The 27,231-nt window shown below is 37.5% G+C and overlaps 1 protein-coding gene across 2 annotated transcripts; it reads left to right on the top strand.

Moving 5' to 3' along the window:
• Positions 12,894-26,991, top strand: LOC109231378 (UDP-N-acetylglucosamine/UDP-glucose/GDP-mannose transporter). 2 transcript variants are annotated; one of them, XR_002068807.1, is made up of 11 exons: positions 12,894-13,281; positions 15,522-15,598; positions 15,964-16,125; positions 16,228-16,361; positions 22,985-23,115; positions 23,193-23,237; positions 23,325-23,422; positions 23,804-23,911; positions 26,292-26,348; positions 26,426-26,614; positions 26,728-26,991. XR_002068807.1 is itself a non-coding variant. In XM_019397026.1 (10 exons), the coding sequence occupies exons 1-10, from the start codon at positions 13,128-13,130 to the stop codon at positions 26,498-26,500; spliced, it is 1,041 nt and encodes a 346-aa protein (XP_019252571.1). In that variant the 5' UTR covers positions 12,894-13,127; the 3' UTR covers positions 26,501-26,991. The 2 variants fall into 2 exon arrangements, 1 of the variants encoding a protein (XP_019252571.1); XM_019397026.1 differs by having other exon boundaries at positions 26,426-26,991.

The raw sequence follows: 27,231 nt of genomic DNA, 5'->3' as shown, positions 1-27,231 counted from the left end.
AATTTAAAATAAGCTTTAGAAACTATCCACAAGTGAAAAAGATTTAATCTTTAATAATTTTGAAAGATGTCAACAAAAGTCAACCCCGGGCCTGCTTGGTCAAAACTTGAGATTCGTACCAAAATCCAATTACCCATTTATCCCCGAGCCCGGTTATGTGATTAGTTTCAAAATTCGACCTCAATTTGAGGTCTAAATCTCAATTGCTACCTAAATCTTTAAATTCTACCATGAAAAGGCATAGATTAAAGGTTAGAATCAATGGGTGTTTGTGGATATGGAAGGAAATAAGTTAAATTCTACTAATCACCGGAGGCCTTCGATCTCCAAGCCAAACATACACACAAGTGTAATAACATCATACGAACTTGCTCGTGCAATCAAAATAACACCTAGAACTATGAATCGAACATCAAAATGTATGAACTTTTCAAAGAAACTTAAGAAATTTCAAATTCACAACCGAGCGTCCGAATCATATCAAATCAAATTCTGTTTTACACCAAATTTTGCAGACAAGTTATAAATGGTAAAACGAATCTATACCAAGCTTCGGAACTAGAATCTGAACCCGGTAGCAAAAATGTCAACCTACGATCAAACTTAGGAATTCTTTAAACCTTCAAATTACTAGTTTTAAACAAATTACGATAAATCAAGTTAGGGACTTTCGAATTCAATTTCGGGTATACGCCCAAGTCTAAAATTACTATACGGACCCACTGGGATCGTCAAAATACCAATCCGGGTCCGTTTATATAATATGTTGATTGTAGTCAACTCAAATCATTTTAAGGCTTAAATTCATATTTTCTTTAATTTTTCACATAAAAACATTTCGGAAGAGAAAACGGACAGCGCACACAACTCGAGAAACACTAAAAGGAGCTAGTCGATGGTTTGAAATGCAAAAATAAAGGCAAAAATCAAAATGACCCATGAGGTCATCACATTCTCCATCTCTAAAACAAACATCCGTCCTCGAATGGACATAGAAAGGTAACTGGGATGGTGAAAAGGTAGGGGTATCTACTCCGCTTGTTGGACTTAGAATCCCACGTGGCTGCCTCGATTAGCTGACCTCTCCACTACACTCTAACAGAAGGATAACTCTTAGACCTCAACTTTCGGACCTACTGGGCTACAATGCCCACCGACTCCTCCACAAAAGCAAAATCCTTATCCAATTGGACTGAGTTGAAATCTAATACATGTGACAGATCACCGTGATACTTTCGGAGCATGGAAAAATGGAACACTGGGTGAACTGCTGATAAGCTAGGTGGAAATGCAAGCTTGTAAGCCACCTCATCAAATCTCTCAAGAATCTCAAAGGGTCTGATGTACCTAGGGCTCAACTTGCCCTTCTTCCCGAACCTCACCACATCCTTCATGGGTGAAACCCAGAGCAAAACCCTCTCTCCAACCATGAATGCAACATCACAAACCCTCTGATCGGCATAACTCTTCTGCCTAGATTGAGCTGTACGAAGTCGATCCTGAATCATCTTGAACTTTTTCAAGGCATCCTGAACCAAATCGGTACCCAAAAACTTAGCCTTTCCCGATTCAAACCAACCACCTGAAGAACGACACCTCTTCCCATATAAGGCCTCATAAGGAGCCATCTGAATATTGTATTAGTAGTTGTTGTTGTAGGCAAACTCCGCAAGCGGCAAGAACTGATCCCAAGAACCCTCGAAATCCATAACACAGGCGTGAAGCATATCCTCCAATATCTGAATGGTGCACTCAGACTGTCCATCCGTCTGAGATGATATGTTATACTCAACTCAACCCGTGTGTCTAACTCACATTGTACAGATCTCTAGAAGTGCGATGTGAACTGCATACCCTGATCAGAAATAATGTACATAGGCAAGTCGTGAAGACGAACAATCTATCGGATATAGATCTCAGCCAACCACTCTGAAGAATAGGTAGCTGCTACTAGAATAAAATGTTCTGACTTGGTGCCACGACCCCAATTTCTCTCTGTAGGATGTCGTGATGGCACATAGTCTCTAAGACTAGGTAAGCCTCACATACATACAAAATTTAACTAAGAAAATGATAAAACTTTCAAATTGCTCAACTACTATCATAAGAAGGACTCCGCAACTCAACAGAACAAAACTCCCAAAATCCGGTGATACCAAGTCACAAGCTCTACAAGAGTATATTGAACATCCCTATACAATCGTATCTACAAAAAGGGAAAATGAAATAGGACTAGATAGAGGGTGACTCCGAAGCCTACAGACACCGGCAGGTATACCTTGGAGTCTTCAAATCTGAGCTCGTCTCACTAGTGCCTAGGCTAGTAAGAGGTACTTGGATCTGCATAAAGATGTGCAGAAACATAGCATGAGTACACCATAACGGTACCCAGTAAGTATCAAGACTAACCTCGATAGAGTAGTGATGAGGTCGGGTCAAGACACATGCTGGAATAAATAAAAAATATGAACATGCATAGCATAGTATGATAATGGAAACAAGGGAACAATGCAAGAAAGATATACAACAAGAACAGCTACACTGAGACTAAGTCAATTAAGGCATCGCAAAGAAAAATAAGGAAATAAATGTCAAGGAAATAATGCAAACAAAATACAAGTGATGTAATTGAAAGATATCAACAAGAATCACTAGCGAGGTACCGCCTAGTAGTCTTATTTCACAAATCAAATCATATTTTTTCCTTATATCACTGCGGGAGCCTTGCATTTAGTTTTAAAAATTATTTTTCCGAAATAGCTACCCGTGTTTTAGCCCACCTTATCACACCGCGTGACTTCAAGTAGTTTCCCTTCTAGCAACACGGGCATCAAGCCCACTTTATCTCACCGGATGTGTTTCAACCCCAAATCCGTATACCAATGCATGATTATCAACATCATAACATATCACAAATCGCACCTCAAGTGACATTACAACTTGCCAAAGAAGTCAACAATAATAGTGTTTTCCACAATAAATAGCCCATGGCTCAACCACAATATGTACAAGAGTCTCAACAATAGCAACCAAAAGTGTATAACTCAACAAAATGGTATTTTAACAACTTTATAACTTTGCCTTAATGTAAATCGCGGCCTTTATAACTTCAACACCAAAATTCAACAATAATATATTTCAAGAATAACAACTTCAAGTAAATGAATCTCAACAGTTAAACAAGGAATAAGGAATTGAGAGAACAATAAATTCAACTAAACATGTAAAGAAATTAGCAAGTAAGAGATAAAACAAGTGTTAACGATGGCAAGTAAAACATGTAAAAATAGACAAATGATGATGAATATAACATGTTATGGCAACTCAATTTAAAAGCATAGAAAGAATACTCGTCATTGCTAAAACTGATCAATTACCATATTTAGCCCGTGTACACACTCGTTATCTTGCATACACGGCTTTCACATATCACAATTAATACAAACAACACCAATCCTAAGAGCTAATTCCCCCAAACAAAGTTAGACAAGACACTTACCTCAAAATACGCTAACTCAATCCACTAGTAAGTTTTTCCTGCGATTATCCAACTTTGAACAGCTCGAATCTAGCCAAAACAACTTTATACCATAAATACAAACTATATGAAGCTATTCTGAATAATACAGTTGTAATCTTTAAGGAGAAACAAAAAGTTAACTCAAAAAGTCAAACCTAGGCCCGCGTCTCGGAATCCGACCAAACTTACAAAATCCGAACACCCACTCGATAACGAGTCCAACTATACAAGAATACTCAAATCCGACTTCAAGTCACCTTTCAAATCTTCAAATTTTGGTTTAAGAAGTTTCATAATTTTTCCCCAAAATTTTTAACGCAAATTACTAATTAAATGATAAAAAAATAATGGATTAGTGTATAATAGCCAAATCCGAGTTAAAATCACTTATCCCGATGATTCTTTTGAAAATCCCTCGAAAAATTGCCACAAATCGAGCTCTCTAGGTCAAAAGATGAAAAATAAAATAAAGCCCTCGAACACTCCCTTTTTTTTGCCAGCTATTCCGCGGGTATCACCTAGGTGCATGGTCAAACTGGACATGCGAAAAGCTTATGATTCTATTGAATGAGTATTCTTATAGCAGATCCTAGTCAGCTTGAATATCCCTGCTATCTTTGTTAATTGGATTATGAACTGTGTATGTACTATATCATACTCTATCTTAATCAATGGCCATCCAACAAAGCATTTCCAAGACAAAAAAGGACTCATGCAGAGTGACCCACTGTCTTTTTACCTGTTTGTATTAGCCATGGAATATTTGAGTAGAACGCTGAAGACTTTGCAGGCAAAACCAAACATCAATTATCATCCCAAGAGTGATAAGCTAAAGATAGTTCAATTGGGGTTTGCAGATGATCTTCTTTTGTACCATAGAGGAGATGTCATCTCTATAGTAATACTATATGAATATTTTGTTAACTTCTCCAAATCATCAGGACTGAAAGCAAATGAGAGTAAAAGCTCATCTACTTTGAAGGGGTGAACTATAGTGAGCAGCAGAAGATCTTAAGTGCCTTGAATTTCTCCAAAGCTAAATTCCCTTATAAGTACTTGGGAGTGCCTTTGAGTACTAATAGGATATTTGTCTTATAATACAAGCCATTGATAGAAAAAATCATGGGCAGAACTAAGACCTAGACTTCCAGATACCTTTCATATTCAGGAAGGTAAAAATTGAATTAAACTATACTGTTCGATATTTTAGTCTCAGATTTTTGTGTTACCAAAGAAGATCCTAAAGAGGATACAGGCTACCTGCAAAAGTTACTTATGGATAGGTGGGATTGAAAATTCAAGAAAGGCTCTACTTTCATGGGAGAAGATCTATCTACTAAAGAAAGCTGGAGGCTGTCATCTGCAAATTATTATGGAACCTTTGTAAAAAGAGAATAGGTTATGGGTCCAATAGTTGCATATGTATTATGGAAAAATGCAGCCACTTTGGCTCAAGGTACCCAAGCAAGCTTCATAGGTGGTCTAAAAGATCGTAAAGGCAAGAAGATACATTGAAGAGGCAAGAATATGCATAACTGGTATTTTATGGTGGAAGCACTTCTATGTCAAGAAGCTCTACTTATAAATGTGTGATGACCCAATAGGCTATTTTGAGCTTTAGACTTTATTTTTAAGTTTCGAACCCTCGACTAGCTCCGTTTAGTGTTTTTCGATATGGTGTTGTTCTAACACGGGCCAAAGAAATATAGAGTGTTGGTATTATTTATAATGCAAAGTCCAAATTTTCTTTTTTAAAATCCATTTACAACAAATAGCCATGGGTCTTTTTATTTTTCAATCTATTTCCAAGTAGCTTCTTGCATGAAGCCTTAAAGCCAAGTGTTGAATGGCTTTGACAAGTGGCTATGCAAATCTACCATGTGTCTTCATGCATGGAAGACTAGGTACACTTGTCAAATGGACTAATATATTTGGACAAGTGTTAAAAGACTCTCCACACTTGTCATACATGCAACCTCCCTAATTGCCTATAAATAGGATGGTCATTAGCCATCATATTCACTCAATTTCTTAACCAATAATTCATCTTGCCAATCATTACTTTCTTCCTACAATATTTTAATTTCTGTAACAGCTACAGAAAATACCTTCATCTTCTCTTCTTTCTGGGCAACTGTTTTGTGCAAATTCTAAACTTCCAGCCACGAGTTCACGTGTTTAGAGGTGCTGTGGAACCTTGGGGAGCGACCGGTCTTAACGATTTGCACCCAGTCGGGCCCGAATCGCTTTCAAGGCAATGGCTTGCCACGACATAGTATTTTTGATAAGTTGTAGTCTTCTTTTCTTTTTGTTCTTAGTCAATGTTATCTACTCATTTTTCCTTACAATTTGAAAACGATTTCGTATATAATATTGACTAATGGCCACCACTTTGAACAAAACACTTCCTGATCTGTCAAAACTTGAGCCTTTAGATGGAAACAATTATAAACGTTGGTCCCAGAAACTTTTGATTTTCTTTGAACAATTAGAAGTTGATTATGTTTTGTTTAACGATCCTCCTGCTGATAATTCTAATTCTGCTAATATTGTTGGTGTTGATGATGCTGCTAAGAAGAAATTTGAAAAGGATAATAAAGCAGTAAGAGGGCATATGCTTAATCATATGACTAACCCTCTCTTTGATTTGTTTATAAATTATAAATCTGCTAAAAACATATGGGAAAGTTTGGAGAAGAAATATGGTGCTGATGACGCGGGAAAAAGGAAGTATGCCGTTGGAAAGTGGATCATGTTTCAAATGGTTGACGATAAGCCAATCATGGAACAGGTTCACGAGTATGAGAACTTGACTGCTGATGTTTTGAATGAGGGCATGGAGATGTGTGAGGTTCTTCAGGCTAATGTTCTGCTTGAAAAGTTTCCACCTTCCTGGAGTGATTACAGGAATCAACTGAAACACAAGAAGAAAAACTTAACTCTTCAAGAACTAATCAGCCACATGAGGACTGAGGAAGCAAACCGTCTCAAAGATGAGGAGTCTGAACGGCTTAAGGATAAGATGAAATCTCTCTCTCTTTTAATTCTTCTAAAGCTAACCTTGTAGAATCTTCTAGTACTTTTGTGAAAGACAGGTTTAAAGGAAAACAAAAGAAAGTCCAGAAGAAAAGACATGGGAAGAAGCAGAATTACTTCAATAAGCCAGAGGGTCATATTCAAAAGTCGAAAGGACCTTGCTATGTCTGCGGCAAAATTGGTCACAAGGCTTTTCAGTGCAACCAGAGACAAGGACAAAGCTCAAAGAATGGAGGAAAAGATCCAGTCCAAGCTAACCTTACTGAGGGTGGTGATGTCATTGCTGTTGTGGTTGTTGAGGTGAACATGGTGGCTAACAAAACTGACTGGATCTTGGACACGGGCGCTTCAAGGCACCTTTGCGCCAACAAGGAGCTGTTTCACGACTTTGAGGAATCTGCTGATGGCGAGTGTGCCTACATGGGTAACTCAACTACAGTTGAAGTTATGGGTAAAGGAAAAATTCTCCTTAAATTAACTTCTGAAAAAACCTTACCCTTGAACAATGTTCTGTATGTACCCTCCCTTCGTAGAAACTTAGTTTCTGGTGCGCTTCTCAACAAAGCAGGACTTAAACGTGTTTTTGAATCTGATATTATTATTTCTCGCGAAGGAGACTTTGTTGGGAAGGGTTACCTTTGTGGGGGTTTATTTGCACTTAACATCGCTCAAGAGATTACTAATAATGCTAGTACTTTTAATTCTGCTTATATTGCTGAGTCTATTTATTTGTGGCATGGTAGACTGGGTCATGTTAGCATTGCTTCTGTTAAACGACTTAGAAAAATGGAATTAATTCCTGCAATTAATATTGATAATTTTTCTAAGTGTCCTGTTTGTGTAGAAGCAAAACATACCAAAAAGCCTTTTAAGAATGTAACTAGTAGAAAAACAGAATTGCTTGAACTAGTACATTCAGACTTAGCAGATTTCAAGAATACTGTTAGTAAGGGTGGAAAGAAATACTACATCACCTTTGTAGATGACTTTTCTAGATACACTAAGGTATATCTTCTTAAGTCAAAAGATGAGGCTGAAAGCATGTTTTTGAAATACAAGACAGAAGTAGAGAATCAATTAGACAGAAAAGTCAAGAGGCTTAGGTCTGACAAGGGTGGTGAATATAGTACTAATACTCTAGAAGCCTTTTGTGAGAAAAATGGTATTATACATGAGGTTAGTGCTCCCTATACTCCCCAAGAAAATGGTATAGCCGAACAAAAAAATAGAACCCTTAAGGAAATGATGAATTCTATGCTTTTGAGTTCGGGTTTATCTGATAATATGTGGGGGAAAGCTGTTTTATCTACATGTTATGTTCTTAATAAAGTCCCTCATAAGAAGTTAGATAAAACCCCGTATGAGTTATGGAAAGGGTTTGCCCCTAACTTGAAAATTCTGAAAGTGTGGGGGTGTTTGGCTAAGGTTGGTCTACCTGATTTTAAACTAGTAACTGTTGGACCCAAGACTTTTGATGCTATTTTCGTTGGTTATGCTCAAAATAGTGATGCATATAGATTTATGTCTTTGAATGATAGTTCTATTTGTGAATCTAGAGATGCAGATTTTTCCATTGAAAAATAATGTGCCTAGTGTTGTGCCTAACAATTCTTCTATATCTATGTCTGTTAATTCTCATATTGTGCCTTTTTCTAGTGTTACTGCTAATGAGCATGAAAATGAACTTAGAAGAAGTAAGAGGTGTAGAATTGAAGCTAGCTTTGGTCCTGAATTTATTACTACTTTCTTGACTGAAAATATTGATCTTGATGTTTTGAGTGATGAATTAGTGTCAATCTATTTAATAGAAGAAGACCCTAAGACATACAGTGAAGCAATGGGGTCAATAGATTCTAGCTTTTGGAAAGAGGCCATTAAAAGTGAATTGACTCTATAGTTTCTAATCACACTTGGGACTTATCTGATTTACCTAAAGGTTGTAAACCCATAAGTAGCAAGTGGATATTTAAGAAGAAATTGAGACCTGATGGTACAATTGAGAAATATAAGGCTAAACTTGTTATTAGGGGCTTTAACCAAAAGAAAGACATTGATTACTTTGACACTTATTCTCCTGTGACTAAGATAGCGACTATTAGAACTCTTGTTGCTTTAGCCGCTATTCATAACTTAGTGATACATCAAATGGATGTTAAAACGGCTTTCCTAAATGGTGAATTAAAGGAAGAGATCTATATGTCTCAACCTGAGGGATTTATGATCCAAGGACAGGAGAATAAAGTATGCAAATTGAGAAAGTCTTTGTATAGTCTAAAGCAGGCACCTAAGAAATGGTATGAAAAGTTTAATAGCACATTAGTGGATGTTGGTTTTGTTGTTAATGCATCTGATACTTGTGTTTATTCCAAGATGATAGGATCAGATTGTGTTATTATATGTTTGTATGTGGATGACATGTTAATCTTTGGTCCTAATGTGAATATTGTTAATGAGACTAAGAATTTTTTGTCTACTAAATTTGAAATAAAAGATCTTGGAGAAGCAGATGTGATTTTAGCGGTTAAAATCAAAAGAACTTCAAATGGTTTTTCATTGTCTCAGTCTCATTATATTGAGAAAATGTTGAAAAGGTTTAATTGTTTTGATGTAGCACCTGTGATAACTCCTTATGATCCTAGCATACACTTGAAAAGGAATAAGGAATCTAGTATTTCTCAAACTGAGTATGCTAAGATAATCGGTAGTGTAATGTTTCTCATGAATTATTCACGACCTGATATTGCTTATGTTGTTAGTAGATTGAGTAGATATACTCACAACCCTAGTAGTGAACAGTGGGATGCTCTTCATCGTTTGCTAAGGTATTTGAGAGGTACTATGGATTAGTGTTTGTATTTTAATAAATTTCCTGCTATTTTAGAAGGATTTTGTGATGCAAACTGGTTTACTGACAATGATGAAGTTAGATCCACTAGTGGCTATGTATTTACTTTGGGTGCAGGTGCTATTTCATGGAATCTTCAAAACAGACTTGTATAGCACGATCTGCTATGGAGTCTGAATTCATTGCTTTTGAGTTGGCAGGGCAAGAAGCCGAGTGGTTGAGAAACTTATTGGCAGACGTGCCTTTGTGGGGAAGACAAGCTTCACCAGTTTCCCTACATTGTGACTCACATGCGGCAATTGTAATTGCCAAAAATAGTGTGTACAATGAAAAAAGAAGACATATCCGCATTAGGCATGGCGCGGTAAAACAATTATGGTGTTATTTCCTTGGAATATGTAAGATCCGAAAAAAAATTTAGCGGATCCTTTAACCAAGGGTTTGGTAAGGAGAGTTATCCTTGAAACGTCGAGGGGGATGGGGCTAAAGCCCATGGATTGAGGAAGTATGGTGGGTACTCGTTTGTGGTCAAACGAAGCCACATGAGACCTCAATATGCACTATATTTCCTATCTCTATGGCGTGGTGGTAGTGCTTTATAAGGTTGAGCTTATTTTCCTCTTAATGATTCCATAGCCTTAAGGTAGTCTATGTGTAGATAGACTTGATGGAATCACCTACGTGAGTGTAAAGGTGCGGTCGCCTTTTATTAAAGACTTGAGATGTCTTTCTAGAGCACTCATGAGACCCAAGGTATGTGCATGACCATAAAAGTACTTTGTTAGTATCGCGGAGTTTGCATAAAATTAAGGATATAGTATGTGTTGTGGGGGTCTCAACTAATGTCCATTCAGTTCAAGAGTACTTCACTTTGTGGATGTTAGTTGTTGCCTCATTTCACTACGTGTCAATTCAAATCGAAAGATATTGACACTTAAGTACATGTTCCTTCTTTTGCCCAGAATTGTTCTATTTTTGTCTTTGCATTAGTGGGGGATTGTTGGTATTATTCATATTGCAAAGTCAAAAATTTCTTTTTGAAAATCCATTTACAACCAATAGCTATGGGTCTTTTTATTTTTCAATCTATTTCCAAGTGGCTTCTTGCATGAAGCCTTAAAGCCAAGTGTTGAATGGCTTTGACAAGTGGCTATGCAAATCTACCATGTGTCTTCATGCATGGAAGACTAGGTACACTTGTCAAATGGACTAATATATTTGGACAAGTGTTAAAAGACTCTCCACACTTGTCATACATGCAACCTCCCTAATTGCCTATAAATAGGATGGTCATTAGCCATCATATTCACTCAATTTCTTAACCAATAATTCATCTTGCCAATCATTACTTTCTTCATACATTATTTTAATTTCTGTAACAGCTACAGAAAATACTTTCATCTTCTCTTCTTTCTGGGCAACTGTTTTGTGCAAATTCTAAACTTCCAGCCACGAGTGCACGTGTTTAGAGGTGCTGTGGAACCTTGGGGATCGACCGGTCTTAACGATTTGCACCCAGTTGGGCCGAAATCGCTTTCAAGGCAGTGACTTGCCACGACACAGTATTTTTGATAAGTTGTAGTCTTCTTTCCTTTTTGTTCTTAGTCAATATTATCTACTCATTTTTCCTTACATAGAGAACACTATATCCTTGTCATGAAAAATTAGGAAAATCTACACTGCCTGGTCCCCAAAGTGGCTCATTTAAAGAAAAGGCCATATTTCTTTTTTATTACCCAATTTGCGTATTTTAAAAAAATATGGCTACGTTTTATAGCTAAAACCTAGATGTAATCCCCATTCCATACCGCGGCTTTCCATACCCTATTCCCGCGATTGTGGCATCAAGATGGATTGAGTGGGTGAGGGAGGTGATCCAAATTAGGCTTGAGAAAAAACTGGCTACAAAATATATGGCCAGAGCGGCTGTAAATATTTTAGGTTGGTAGAAGTTTTAAACTAATTATTTTAAGAGTTAGATTGATAGAAGTATATTTTATCACATGAATATATGAATTTGAATTGCTAAATGGATCATCTTTCACAAAGTTTGTTAGAATATAAATTTTGTCAATCATGTCTAATGTCTTATAGTGAAAAGTATATCACATAAATCAATAAGAAATGAGGTTTTTGGACACAATATTTTTATTGAGTGTACATTAAGTTGTTAACTAATATATTACCTTAGAATGAAACATTGATATTATCAGAATAATTACACTGAGTCCATTATTATCGAAGATACAAGACGGAGAATATGCTTAAGATAATTAAAGAAAATAAAACTAATAATTTCCATTTTTCTTAAGCAATTGATACAAACGCGCATCCAAAAGTCAGCGTAGACCCAATTTTTTTTAGTTGATTCATGGTCGTTCAAATCTGACCACATACAGGAGTAGTTTGACCAGTGTAGGACTTCTCCAAAAGAGTTGTGGACTTAGAATTTTTGTTCTTGTCATCTAATTATTCTCCTCATTAAAAAGATATAAGCTAAATATTTTTTGCTTATGCCGTGATATTCAAACTGAAACAGTTATAAGAACATGTATTTGTTAATTCTATTCATCAAAATTTAAACAGATCGAAAATCATCTTATTTTTTGCCTTGGACTTGAATATTGATGTTTTATTGTCTCATCATTTGACTCAATGATGCTAAATATGCTAATATGCTAAATATTCATGACTCAATAAGCTTATAAGATTAACGGAAACTTTAACAAAATACTGATAAAGGAAGTTTTGAGAGGAATTTCATACTCATTTTGACTAAAGTTATTTAAATGATCAATGAATTAAAACATTCTAATCACCAAATATCGATTCTTAAATTGGATATTGAATTATGTTCATTTTAATCGATTTTTATTGATTTCATGTAATAAAGATCTTTTGTAATCAAATTAATTAGTTTTATTGATCATTTGTTACGGATCAATTTTATTGCTCTTTTTGTTAACAAAAAATTAGTTTATACAAATGTATTTTAGGAAAACCCCCGACGATATGGGCACATAATTTTTATCAATTTGCTGTAAAAACTATAAAATGTGATTTTAGGCACAAAACTTTCTTTTAGTTATTTATGCAAATGAGATTCGAAACCATCGGGGTCCTATTAGCTTCTATATTCTTCACTTCCAAATCAGATAATTCATATTCTTAATTTAAAAATATTCACAAATGTTAGTCCTAAAACACTCTTATAAGTGACGAGAATAAATTAAGATGGTAGAAATGAATCAAAAATGCAAAATAAATAATGAGCATTTATATAACCAAATTTAATTAGTTGGAGACTAAAAACTAGTAATAATTATTTTTGTTGTTGTTGTCATAAAATTCAATTTTTAGTATGTCATTTCTTTCCACGACCCAAAAATCTTTTCTGGTAAAGAAATCATATGACAATTATCAGCATGATATTTTTAATTCTCAAAAATAAAAGAATTCCCATAATTGGGGAAATAATGGGAAAAGGGAAGCTTCTATGGAAACCAACGAACCAAAAACAGAAAAAGAAAATAAATAAAGGGCTGCTTTTGAATCTGTGGAAACTTCAAAAACGAATATATCTGAGCATATAGAGTTTTAAAACAGTTTAAATACTTGGTTTAAAGAATCAGAGTATTAAAATCAAACAGCTAATTCAACTTGCAGTTTGAGTAGTTGTTGAAAGAATACCGATTCAAAGAGAGAGATCTAAATTTCGTGTGAATCATGGCTTCAAGTTCAGCGAAGAACAATCCGTTACTACCAATGACGACGGCGGCGGCCGATTCACCGCCGCCGCGAACGGAGGAGAAGCTCTTCAAAGGATCGGCCATGACCAAACGCGGTGCTTATGCTGCTATATCTTACATGTCATGTGCTGGTATGAATATTTCCTCTTTCTTCGTTTGCTACTTATTAGCATATCTGTTACTGTTGAATTACGAAATTGCGGTTTTGAAATTTTGCTTCTTTTTTTGAGGAATCGCAATTGTCAAATTTTCTCCCCATACATCGAAGACAGTTGTTAAAATTGCAATTTTTAGAGCTAGGAAGAGAGTTGATTTATCTGTTTATTACGTTCGATTCACATTGAGAGTTTATTTGTTGATCGTGAGTGGAGTGATTCGTCATGGAACCTAGTGTTTTACGGCTGTTAGTTAATTAAACAGTTGAATTTTGACTTTCTCTATCACATCGGAGAAACTAGTTGAAATCGCAATCCTTAGAACTAGCATGGGAGTTGCTTCTACCTGTCCGATTCAAAAAAAAAAGAGTTTATTTTTGTTGATGGAGAGTCGAGTGATTCGTCATGAAATCAAGTATTATAAGGTGTTTCCTTTTCCTAATTGTCTTTAAAAAGTTGAGCTTTTGATTCATGCATGACGTTATTAATAGGAAGTTCTCTTTCCAATTTGGTGTTATTCAAGGGAAAACCATGTATCCAAGTACTAAGTGTGTAAATATCTCACTGTTATTAAATAGGATTAGTCCCTCAATATCTTTGAAATGTTGAGCTTTATGTGCCTTACACATCAAATACCTTAGTTTTTTTTACTCCTTAAAAGAAGAACTGCCGTTCTTGTTGGTTCTTTTCAAGTTATTTTTTTCTTTCCTCAGTTGTATAAAAAGTCATCATGCTTGTCGACTTGCTCAGCTTTTGATGGTATGATCAGATGCTCCTTTGGATGAATTTACCCCTCATTGTATAGTGGGGGATTTTCGGGGGTTGGACATGAAAGTGTTATGCACAATCTCATACCATCTAGAATGCCACTCTGACTTTAAATTGCACCAATTGTTCATTAACATGTTCATTTGATCTTGGCAATGTTGGATTTAGACCCTCAGGCCTCAGCATTACTCTTTAAATTATTTAGCACTTTTACACACAAAAATGTGTTGATTATATTGGACACTGTATACATATTGATCCAATTGTGTGTATTCACGCATCCTTAAAATGTCTCATCTTGTCAAATGATAGACATGTTTGAAGACTCGACTTTTCCTTTGCTTTGCTTTTTTCCAAGTCCACTTGTGTTATAAATCAATGACTTCAATGGGATAAAAGTAACTGGATAAGGAAGGTCAAACTTACTATTAAGTTATTAACTTATGATGGACACTTGTATTATTTGGAATCGTAGCTTTTATGTCCACCAAAGTTGTCTTTCTAGGCATTATAAGCAATTAATATTAAATATATAAAAGTATTGTGTTGTGTCTTTGGCACATCTTATGCTACATGATTCAGACAAATAGATCATATTTATGCCGTTCCGGATGTGACTTTTGTCCAAATATGCCACTCTACCGTAGTGGGAACTTAACATGTTTGTTTGTGGGTGATAAATCCATGTCTATATGTCAGTGTTATATTAATGATATTCTACAACCTAAAGTGGGCAGATTAAAATCTGCTGTTTATCACGTATCTGAAAAAAGAAAAGCTAAAAGATTTCAGATTGGTCTAGTGACTCCATTTAACATACTAAATTAGGGTTTACCTTTGACTTTGCTTGTTGAATCAAAACATGAGGACTCTGAAGATAAAGACTCAACAAAGACCCCATCGCATGTCGTTCCTTTGAGCTTACTGTCCATTTCTGGATGTTATTCTTTGTCTTGCACTGTCAATGTTAATTCAAGTACAGTGAGGTCAAGGGAGTCCACTCGGTACTAAAATTATATTATAGGACATTTAGCTGAAAAATCAAACACTTAATAATGTGACCCCAATGACAAGAATTAAGATATAGCCACTGATGTCTTGTAATGATGCATGGTAGCAATAAGCATATACATCTAGAAGAATCTCAAATTCAAAGTCAAGTGCTGAAGTATAGTTGCCAGTCTTGAATTTTGATTCTGTCAGGTCGAATTATAGAAACTTCCTTTTATTTGTTCTATCCCTTTGCTTCACCTTTCTAAGCATCATAGTCCTAGAGTTGATTTAGTCCTATTGTTTATCAAAGACCTTTTGGTTCTCCATAATATATATTTCCTTGTGGTTTCCCATTTGCGTTTAAGGATGTTTCATCTTGTTCTTTTGGAGAAGCTCACCATAGTCATTTATGGCACTGCTTGATGCTTACAAAATTACCTGATTTTGACTTGCAGTTCTCTTGGTATTATTCAATAAAGCAGCTCTTTCTTCATACAACTTCCCATCTGCAAATGTCATCACACTCTGTCAGGTACCTAGAGACTCTGGTTTTAACAGTGATGCCTGACAGTCTCAGCATTGTACCACACATTATTTATTCATTTTCCGGAGCTGGTTGCAAATATTTATCCTAAGCAATTTGTCTTCATGACCTTTAAATAGATTGTCAGTTCATCACGCAAAAGCTCTGGCTTATTTCTTAAGTTTTACATGGTTTATCAAATATAATGTTTTGCTTTAGTAATAACTAATATCTCCATATAATGTGTTATATTTCCAAATAAGTTGTGGAACTTGTGCTTGACAGGAGTTATTTTGTTCTGTGCTTTTCAAAAGCAGTTCTCTATATCAGTTGGCATCACCGAACTGATATATTTAGCTTCCTGTCATTTGCAGATAATATGTTCATGTTGTTTTCTTTATCTCCTAAGACGGTTGAAGCTCATTTCTTTTCATTTGAATGAATCTCCGGTAATACCTGACAATTTTAAAACATTTGTGCCACTGAAGACACTGATTGATACTTCACCCGTTGCTGTGACCTATCTTCTCTACATGGTAATTGCTTCATTTAGTATTTTTATGCTTATTATTTCCTCAAAGGTCAGGAGTTCGCATCTCACCAACAGATTTTATGTGGTCTCTGGTTCTCCTTGAAAGCTAGTTACGATGGAGTCTGTTCGGGGAGTAAATGTGCCAATGTACACAACCCTTAGGAGGACAACTGTTGTATTTACAATGATTGTGGAATCCATTCTTGCAGGTCAGAGGTACAGTCGCCCTGTTATTGGAAGGTGAGATTTCCTTTTTCTTTTAGTTAGTTCTGTTGCAGAAGCTATGTCTACAAAAATACTATGGGATCTTGAGATAGACAACAAGGAAAAGTTCCTCATCAAGGGATCAGATTATTAGGAAAGAATATTTAAAACTTAACTTCTCACAGTTTGTAAAACCGAGGGATAACTGGGATTAATGTTTCACTTTCTATTCATTTTGTTCTCTCTCGTGTTCTCGATTTAGGAATTGAAGTTGCTTCCGAGATTTCTTATTAAATCATCTGGCTCACCAACAGCGGACTTTCTCAACAAACTAAACAATTTCCCATAAAGAAGAAAAATTCAATATGGAAAATAGTGACAAGAGGAACCGGATTAATGTTTCAGTTGTTCCTTCATTCTGCTTCCAGAAACAAGATTTATAACTCTGGGAAAAAATGAAAGTTTTTTCGACTCAAAATGCATAAAGTTGAAACGAGGCTTTTGACCCTGGGAAATGAGATTTCTGACTAAATGCATAAAGTTGGAAACTGGTTGCTCAACCTGACAGCCTTAAATAGCATAATGGTATGATACATGAGAGCCAAATATATCGCTATATTCTGTTGCTTCATCTGTGCTACGCTGGAAGCTGCAAGAAAGAATAGAACGTTTAATTTTCTCTTTTGTCTCAGTTCTGTTAAATTTCTAGTAATTAGTATTAACGGTCTATTAAGGGGTTTATCATTTAAACACTAAGGGCTTGTTTGGTATGATGGATAAGCAAAATTAATCTTGGAATAAAAATTTAGTACCGCCTTATCCCTTGTTTGGTTACTAATCTTGGGATAAGTTATCCCAAGATTAAAAAAAGTACCGGGATAACTTATACCTGCCAGTGGGTGGAACAGAAATCCCAGGATAAGTAGTATAATTGACAATCTCAGGATTAATACAACATACCAAGCAATCAATAAGAAATAATACTAGGATAACTAATCCCAGCATAACTTTGTTAGCGAAACCAAACGACCCCAGGGATTCTGTTATGCAGGAATTATAATCCAAGGATTGTAATACAGGGATTTATAATCACTGGTTTATTTAGTGCTTGCCAGATGTTTGGTTCTGTGAGAATGCACGGGAGAAAATATTATTGATGTATTGACATATGTTACAATGAGCCCTATATATATACACACACATAACATGTCCTACTCCTAATATATATTGGATTAGGGTTATTTATTTACTCCTATTTACATGACTATTCTAACACTCCCCCTCAAGCTGGTGCATATAAATCATATGTACCGAGCTTGTTACATATGTAGTTAATACGAGGACCAGTGAGGGACTTGGTGAAAATATCTGCAAGCTGATCATTCGACTTCACAAACTTTGTAGCAATATCTCCCGAGAGTATCTTTTCTCTAACAAAGTGACAGTCAATCTCAATGTGTTTAGTTCTCTCATGGAACACTGGATTTGACGCAATATGAAGAGCAGCTCGATTATCACACACAAGTCCCATCTGACTAATCTCACCAAATTTCAACTCCTTGAGCAACTGTTTGATCCAAATTAGCTCACATGTCGCCATAGCCATCGCTCGATATTATGCTTCTGCACTAGACCGAGCAACCACATTCTGTTTCTTGCTCTTCCAGGACACCAAATTTCCTCCTACCAAGACACAATATCCAGACGTAGAACGTCTATCAGAAGGTGATCCTGCCCAATCAGCATCTGAGTATCCAACGATCTGCTCATGGCCTCGATCCTCAAACAATAAGCCTTTGCCTGGAGCTGATTTTATATACCGAAGAATGCGAACAACTGCATCCCAATGACTATCACACGGAGAATCCATAAACTGACTCACAACACTCACAGAAAAGGAAATGTCAGGTCTTGTCACTGTAAGGTAATTTAATTTACCAACCAACCGTCTATATCTTGCAGGATCGCTAAGAGGCTCCCCCTGTCCTGGCATAAGTTTAGAATTCGGATCCATCGGAGTGTCAACCGGTCTACAACCTGTCATTCCTGTCTCTTCAAGAATATCTAAGGCATACTTTCGTTGTGAGATCACAACACCTGAGCTAGACTGAGCGACCTCAATACCCAGAAAATACTTTAGTTTGCCCAGATCCTTAGTCTGAAAGTGTTGCAAGAGATGTTGCTTCAATTTAGTAATACCATCCTGGTCATTGCCGGTAATAACAATGTCGTCAACATAGACCACCAGATAAATACAGAGACTCGAGGCAGAATGCCGATAGAATACAGAGTGATCAGCTTCACTCTGAATCATGCCAAATTCTCGAATAACTGTGCTGAACTTACCAAACCAGGCTCGAGGAGACTGCTTTAGACCATAAAGTGACCGACGCAAGCGACATACAAGGCCACGAGACTCCCCCTGAGCAACAAACCCAGGTGGTTGCTCCATATAAACTTCATCCTCAAGGTCACCGTGTAAAAAAGCATTCTTAATGTCCAGCTGATAGAGGGGCCAATGGCGAACAGCAGCCATGGATAGAAAAAGGCGGACTGATGCTATCTTAGCCACAGGAGAGAAGGTATCACTGTAATCGAGCCCAAATATCTGAGTATATCCTTTGGCAACAAGACGAGCCTTAAGACGATCAACCTTACCATCCGGACCAACCTTGACTGCATACACCCAACGACAACCAACAGTAGATTTACCTGAAGGAAGAGGGACGAGCTCCCAAGTACCACTCGTATGTAAAGCAGACATCTCGTCAATCATAGCCTGTCGCCATCCTGGATGAGACAATGCTTCACCTGTAGACTTAGGGATGGAAACAGAGGACAAAGAAGATAGAAAAGCATAATAGGGTGATGACAAACGATGATAACTCAAACCGACATAATGGGGATTAGGATTAAGGGTGGCCCGTATACCTTTCCGAAGTGCAATCGGTTGATTAAGAGGAGACAAGTCCGCAGTATTAGCAGGGTCAGGTGCAGGACGTGAATCAGCTGGACCTGATGCTGGGCGCGGACGACGATGATATGTCAAAAGTGGTGTTCCTGTGGCAGGGAGTCTAGGAGGAGCCACACTAGACTCCTCAACGGCTGGAATGGATAAGACTTCTATAGCGGAAGGTGAAGGAGGAGCTATAGGAGACTCGGGTAAGACTTCTGTGGCGGAAGGTGAAGGAGGAGCTATAGTAGACTCCTTAAAGGTCGGTATAGGTAAGACCTCAGATATATCAAGGGGGTCAGAAAGGTCAGAAGAGGTAAAGAAAGGTTTAGACTCAAAAAATGTGACGTCAGAGGACATAAAGTACCTACGAAGATCAAGTGAGTAACAACGATAGCCCTTCTGAACACGAGAATAACCAAGGAAGACACACTTGAGAGCACGAGGAGCTAACTTATCTTTCCCAGGGGCTAGGTTATGAACGAAACAAGTGCTCCCAAAAACACGAGGGGGAACAGAGTATACGGGTGATTGGGGACACAATACTGCATACGGTATCTGATTCTGGATGGGAGAGGAAGGCATCCGATTAACTAAATAACAAGCTGTGAGAACTGCATCGCCCCAAAAACGCAGCGGAACATGAGATTCAATGAGAAGTGTGCGAGCAGTCTCAATGATGTGCCTATTCTTTCTCTCTGCAACCCCATTTTGCTGAGGGGTATAAGGACAAGAGGTCTGATGAATAATTCCTTGAGAAGTCATAAACTGCTGAAATTGAGAGGATAAATATTCTAAGGCATTATCACTGCGAAAAGTGCGAATGGAAACACCAAATTGATTTTTAATTTCAGCACAAAAATTCTGGAATATAGAAAACAACTCAGAACGATCTTTCATTAAGAAAATCCAAGTACATCTTGAATGATCATCAATAAAACTAACAAAATAACGAAATCCCAAGGTTGAACTGACTCTACTAGGACCCCATATATCAGAGTGAACTAAAGAAAAAATAGACTCTACGTGACTCTCAATACTACGAGGATAGGAGGCTCGGGTATGTTTCCCGAGCTGACATGACTCACACTCTAATGTGGATAAACTAGACAAACCAGGCACCATCTTCTGAAGCTTGGATAAGCTTGGATGTCCTAAACGTTTGTGAATTAGGTCCGGAGGATCTGTAACTAGACATGCCTTGGAGGATTTTAGGGAGTTAAGGTAGTAAAGCCCTTCTGATTCAAGTCCTGTTCCAATCGTCTGCCCTGTACTGCGGTCCTGCATAATAAAAGAATCATCAATAAAATATATACCACAATGGAGGGCACGAGTCAAACGACTAACAGATGCAAGATTAAAAGGACAGCCAGGGACATAGAGAACGGAATCTAGAGTGACAGAGGGTAGGGGATTCGCTTGTCCAACTCCTTTTGCTTTGGTTTGAGACCCATTGGCTAAAGTAACAGTGGGAAGAGACTGTGAATACGCAATATTTGACAAAAGTGATTTATTACCAGAGATATGATCAGAAGCGGCTGAGTCCACAACCCATTGTCCAGGAGGACTAGACTGGGAAACACAAGCAAAAGAATTACCAGCAACAGAAGTATTAGTCTGAGCAACAGAAGCTACTTGTGGAGATGTCTGCTTACTTGCTCGATACTGAAGGAACTCATTATACTCCCCTTCAGATAAAGAAAATCCCTGGTTACCTGTAGTCTCAGTCTGAGCAACATAAGCATTTTTGGTTGGGCGGCCATGTAAAGAATAGCATACATCACGAGTGTGTCCAAGTTTATGACAATAGGAGCACTTGGGTCTAGATCTTCCAAAACGACCTCCTCCTCGTCTATTTTCCATAGTATGAGATGCCCGATTGTCCACTGATTGGGATACGAGGACAGATGAGTCAAGTGTCTGTGATGAGCTCACTGGGTGACTAGGTGCTGCAGCAAGGCGAAGTAATCGAGAGAATAATTCATCAACTGAGGGGACGGTTGGACTAGCCAAAATCTGGTCACGTACTGAATCAAGGTCATTAGGGAGTCCAGCGAGTGTAAGAACTAGAAACATCTTCTGTCGTTGCTCTTGTTGTTTTTCAATACTAGCAGAAACTGGCATCAACGTCTCAAATTCTTCCATGACTGCCTGAACTTGTCCCAAGTAAGTAGACATATCTAATTCCTGTTTCTTCAAGCTTGTCATTCGCGATATTACATCATAGAAACGAGATATGTCATTAGTGTATAGATTACGAGCCTTTTCCCAAACTAAATAACATGTCTGGAATGGACGGAACAAGGGCATCAACTTGGAATCAATAGATCGCCACAGGATACTACATAACTGAGCATCGACCTTCTCCCACTGTGTTTTGGCCTTTTCATCACCTTCGCTAGCCTTTTTTGTTAAATGATCTTGAACTCCTTGACCTTTACACCACAACTCGACAGATGAAGCCCAATCTAAGTAGTTTGAACCTCCCATTAAAGGTTCTGAGGTAATCATAACACCGGAACTGCCAGAACCCGGGTTTCTAGACCCGAAAGCATCGACTCCCAAAGACATGGTTGGATTATCACCAAATAACAAAAAAGAATCTACTGAAAATTCTCTGAAACAGATGAAGAAAACACTGTGTTTGCCGGAAAAGTACTGTAGCTGCCGGAAAAATTAGTGTAGTCGCCGGAAAAACTCAAAGTGGTCGGAATTGAAAAATAAAATTATGGGTAGGCTCGGTATTTGAGGGCGATCCAACTGCCCTGAAGGAACTTCGTCAAAAAATGGCCGTGAAGTGGTGCACGCGCCGGCGCGTGGGCTCACGCGCGTGAGCTTCTGGTGGCGCGTGGAGGCGCGTGGGGTACTGTTTGCCGGAGATTTTTTGTGGGGTTTGGTCGCCGGACAGTGGCGACTCTTGTGGTAGTGTTGGATTTTGCATAACACTGACAGAGACAAAGCAGACGCAAACAGGCTTGAAAAAGTCGCCGGAAAAAAAGGGTTCCAGTGACTGATTTCTGTTCCCGGAATCGCTGGAATTTATGCACAGCGATAAATCTCTCACAATTGCTCTGATACCATGTGAGAATGCACGGGAGAAAATATTATTGATGTATTGACATATGTTACAATGAGCTCTATATATATACACACACATAACATGTCCTACTCCTAATATATATTGGATTAGGGTTATTTATTTACTCCTATTTACATGACTATTCTAACAGGTTCATTGCATTAAAAATGAAATATACGGTGTATAATGTAAAAATTTACAATTTTACCCTTATTTTAAAAGTAAATTATGAATAGAAAGATGTAATCAAGGTTATTTTTGTTTTTAGGTGTTTTATACCCATAAAGTGAATCCCTGTGTGAGTTATCCCATGCTGGATCCGGCACAAAATAATACCAAATTTGTCATATAAAATTCTAACCAAACACGGTATAAGATATTATTGAATTTTATACCATGACCATTTTCCTAATCTTGGTAACCATAATAACCTCTGGGATTCTCCTTTTACACTTCTAAATTGACCCGTAAGAAGATGAGTTATTGTTGCCTGCCTTCCGTAAGTTTTATTCTTGCTTCTTCTGTTAAGGGTTCTCTTAATCACACATCATTCAAGCACATAGTTTGAGTAACGCCGTGAGCATATTTCTCGCTCGTTCTCTAACAAACATTGCCTAACATTACCAGTGTGGTGATAATCGTGTTTGGTGCTTTTGTCGCTGGAGCTCGGGACTTGTCATTTGACTATTATGGCTATGCTGTTGTCTTCTTATCCAACATCACAACGGCAATATACCTTGCAACCATAGCGCGGATTGGTAATGTTTTTGCCTTGTCATGTATTCTTTTCAGGTTGATATCTTTTTGGTCCTTTCTAATATTTCCAGCTATCCAGGAAAATCAAGTGGCCTCAATAGCTTTGGCCTAATGTGGTGCAATGGTATTGCTCTCGTTCTCTATTAGTCATCCTTGCTGTTCATCCTAGTTCTGGTTTTCTGATTTTTTTTGCTCTTTTTACCTCTAATAGGAATCATCTGTGGACCTCTCTTACTTGTTTGGTCACTTATTCGAGGTGACCTGGCACTGACAATGAACTTTCCTTATTTGTTTTCACCAGGTTTCCTGGTAAGTTTCACGATTAATTTGATTATGGTATCTTACTATCTCACTGATCTTTTCCTGCACCACATAATGTGATAGTCCACTTTGCTTCATCGCATTGTCTCTTGGGAGCTCAAAGTCATAGGTGTTCTTCCCCACTCCCCCATCTCCCACCTCTGGAACAATATTTTTGCTTCCCTCGGGTAAAAAGGAAAAGAATAGAGAGTGAATCCTGCTCCAAACATTAATGTTGTTTCCAAAGTAAATATGTCCCACCATTTTCATATTAGCATACTCTCACCTGGTTCCTTCCAACTGTTGCTGGACATTTAACTGCTACTTATAAGTGTCTTAATGGGATGTCATATGGCTGTGTTTTGACTCTCGTATTTTGTAAATGAGCAGGTCGTAATGCTTATGTCTTGCATATTGGCATTTTTCTTGAACTACTGCATATTTCTCAATACAACACTGAATTCAGCCGTCACACAGACAATATGTGGTAACTTGAAGGTTTGTTCTCCAATGAATCTTTTTATTCTATTAAGCTTTCTGATTCACCTTGCTGGGTTGATACTCCAATTGGAGAAAGTGCAAAGTATCATTTTTTTTGGCAAAAGATGTTTGTGGTCTTGTGGAGGAATCCAAGTCCATAATTCAGGTAGTCAAATACTTTGCTTTGTTGCAACTGGAGTTGAATAGAGTGCACGATTGCAAGCGATTGTGCTATTTTGAGAAAATGAAAGGAGATTCTGTATTTTGCTTGCATCCTTGCATGCTGACCAGAGGTTCTTGCTCATAGGATGTAATTTTGAGGTTTGGCTCCCCAGTGTGCAAGTTTTTGGTTTCTAATGCCAATTAAAATATCTCATCATCCTAAGCTAGGACTAGCCATTAATGAATAGTAAGAATTTCTAGCACGTTCAGCTCTTCTTTTTGTTATTTTTCACAAAGTTTCAGTTACTGGAGAACAGTCATTTCTAGAGTACCTGGGCTCCTCATAAGGCTTGTCGCAGTAGAGGGTGCTGATAACCCACATGTGAAGGGTAAAAGTTATCTGTGTGAACCTTGCATCTCTTGAAGGTCTGTTCTGAAGGAATTCTTTTTTTACATAAATCCACCTAAATAGGTGGAGGGTTAGGCTCTAACCCCTGCATGTTCTCATGTTCATTAAAGCAAATAGAACAGCTACAAAATGGAAGAGGGGCCATATTCCTTCTCTTTCTTTTGCTAAGTAAGCAAAAAAAAGAGGGGTGGGGTGGTGCCTAACCTCCTTAAGCCAGCTATGAGTGGATATGCCCGCTCCTTTTGTAATTTGATCCTATAATATAAATTTTAGTATAGTAAATCCTTTCCAACTGTGTATAGGACTCCTATTTACAAAATGACAATTGAAACAAGTTTTACAGTTAGAATTCTTTGACGTTACCTACTATCAAATGGAAATTCACATCTCTATCTAATCACCTGAACCAGCATGGGGTTTGCTCCATCTACCTTTTTTAACTCTGAATAATTTTACTACAATATCCATATAAAAGTGATGAAGAACCTTCGTCACTTGATTCTCTTTCTAGATTTTCCTGCTTTTGTTTTAATAGCTTTAGTTAAGAGTTGTTAGAGGAAGATGTGGCAAAAACAGTTAGAGGCCTGCAGCCTTTGTCCATCATACCTTCCTCTTGAGATATAGTACCAATTATCCAGTGCTCGTTTCCTCTCATGCATGTGGTTGCACGTAAATTTTCTCGTCCTCACATTAATCCTTGATTTCTTGTTGAAGAACTAAAGAGTATTGTGGTCTTATAACTTCTCATGTGAATACTTGGAATTTAAAGATGGACGTACAACTCATATGAGGATCAAATACCTAGCAGAACAAGATGTTAACTTCTAAAGTACGGATTTAAGTGTTGTGTTTTTCAATCTATTGGAACTGCCATAATCTCGACCTACCATCAGCTACATCCAATATCCCCAAAATGATGGCAAAGGAGAACAAAACCGCTGAACTTATCACCTTGTCCCACAGAAGCCAGCTTTATAGAATAACCTCATATCACTATATAATTACTGGATTATCATCCTTGTAGTAATTTCAATAGATAACTTGCAGATATACTTTCTTAACATACCAAAAAATAGCTCTTGTCCTTTGTCGAAAGTTTTCTCATTTCTATGTAGTTGTAGCTGAGCATGAAGCTACATGAATCTTTTGCAGAGCTGATGGAAATTTAGATTAAGTTGTCCTTGAGGCTTGTGATGCGGAAATATCTAAGTTTGAAACTGAACCTTTACTCAAAAATGTCAGATTGCACTTTCAGTCAAAAGTTAGGTAGCAAACTGAAGAGGTGATCTACCAACCTCTGCCCCCCTCCTCCTGCCCTTCCTAAACCCCTCTAAAGAAGAGTAGAAAGTGATCCAATCGCTATGGGGCCAATAAACAAGATTCAGAGCCCTACTGCTCACAACCTCTTTGCCCTGCAATTTCCTATGCACCTTCAAATTTTCATCTACTCCCTGTGTTTTTTGTGAAACAGCACTTCTAATATGAAATTGAAAAAAGAAGGGAGAGTTATTCACTATACTGGGCTGGCTGTCAATCTTTATCTCCTTTGAACTTGAGCTGTGCTAATCGCAGTTAGCTTGTGAATCTGCTCTCTGCATTTGCACTTATAGGATTCTCTTGAAGATGAACTTCTTTCTGGGTTTTCATTTTTCAGCAGAGATAGGTTGCACCTTGGTAAGTGGCTTGAGTCCACTTTCCAACCAAGGTCCTATGCTTGCGAGACTTCCATTTATTTAATTTGTCATGTACCTCGGGTAAACAGAAGCTAAAATGTCAGTGATTGATGAGTCTCTATCACTACTACAGCTTTTTCTTCCTTTTATGCAGGACTTTTTTACAATCTCCTTAGGATGGTTCATTTTTGGCGGGCTTCCATTTGATATGGTAAGCGTACTATTGCTGTTTCTGTGATCGTGTTCTATTTTGTATGCTAATCATTGTAGATGGATATCTGCTTTCAGTTGAATGTACTTGGGCAGCTTCTGGGATTTGCTGGCTCTGGTCTCTATGCCTACTACAAGCTCATAGGGAAGTGATTGTTGAGAATGTACATGTGATCGTTCCAGGAAAAGTTATTATTTGCAGCATTATTCTCCCCCATTTTTGTAAATGGTAATTTTGTGATGCTTGAAGAGACACTCAGCTGCAAGGTATAATTTCCTTAGGTAATTCAGGTATCCGATCCTCATCGGGGTAGTAAAAGTCCCTGTTGACTTAATGTTACTGAGAATTGGGTGAGCGTAAAGATTGTAGCTTGTTGCAGGACCGAGCAGGGCCCTAAAAAGGAGAATTACGCCACAAGGACGAGGGAAACTTAATTAGTTTGAGATGTACACAGTAATGACATTCTTTTTATGAACAGATTTTAATTTAAACCCATTGCTTAACGAGATTCTTCATGGGGCAAGTTGTGACCCCAACGATGTTAGCTTAGCTGTATGATGCCTTTCTTAGGCAATTTTTTTCGTTTTCCTACTAATTTATGTATCTTTCGGTGTTTGTCTCGATTTTCTGCTAGTCCATCTTATCACGAGAGAATTTTAATATTTACATTACTTGGTTGGCAAATACGAGTGCAGGAAGTGAATACTTTTGAGATCAACTGGGTCTTCTAGCTAACTTTAGAAATAGCTGACCGGCTTGTCGGAGGAAAATGAGAAAAAGAAAGTCAAAACTTGATTTGAAGATGGCAAAGACGAAATGTACAAGAAAAATATTTAACTTTTGTATAATGACTAAAGAATTTTTACACTATTAATTTTCTTAA

The sequence above is a fragment of the Nicotiana attenuata genome, chromosome 8 (assembly GCF_001879085.1).
Source record: "Nicotiana attenuata strain UT chromosome 8, NIATTr2, whole genome shotgun sequence".
NCBI lineage: Eukaryota > Viridiplantae > Streptophyta > Magnoliopsida > Solanales > Solanaceae > Nicotiana > Nicotiana attenuata.
This window is presented reverse-complemented; position numbering and strand designations above follow the sequence as displayed.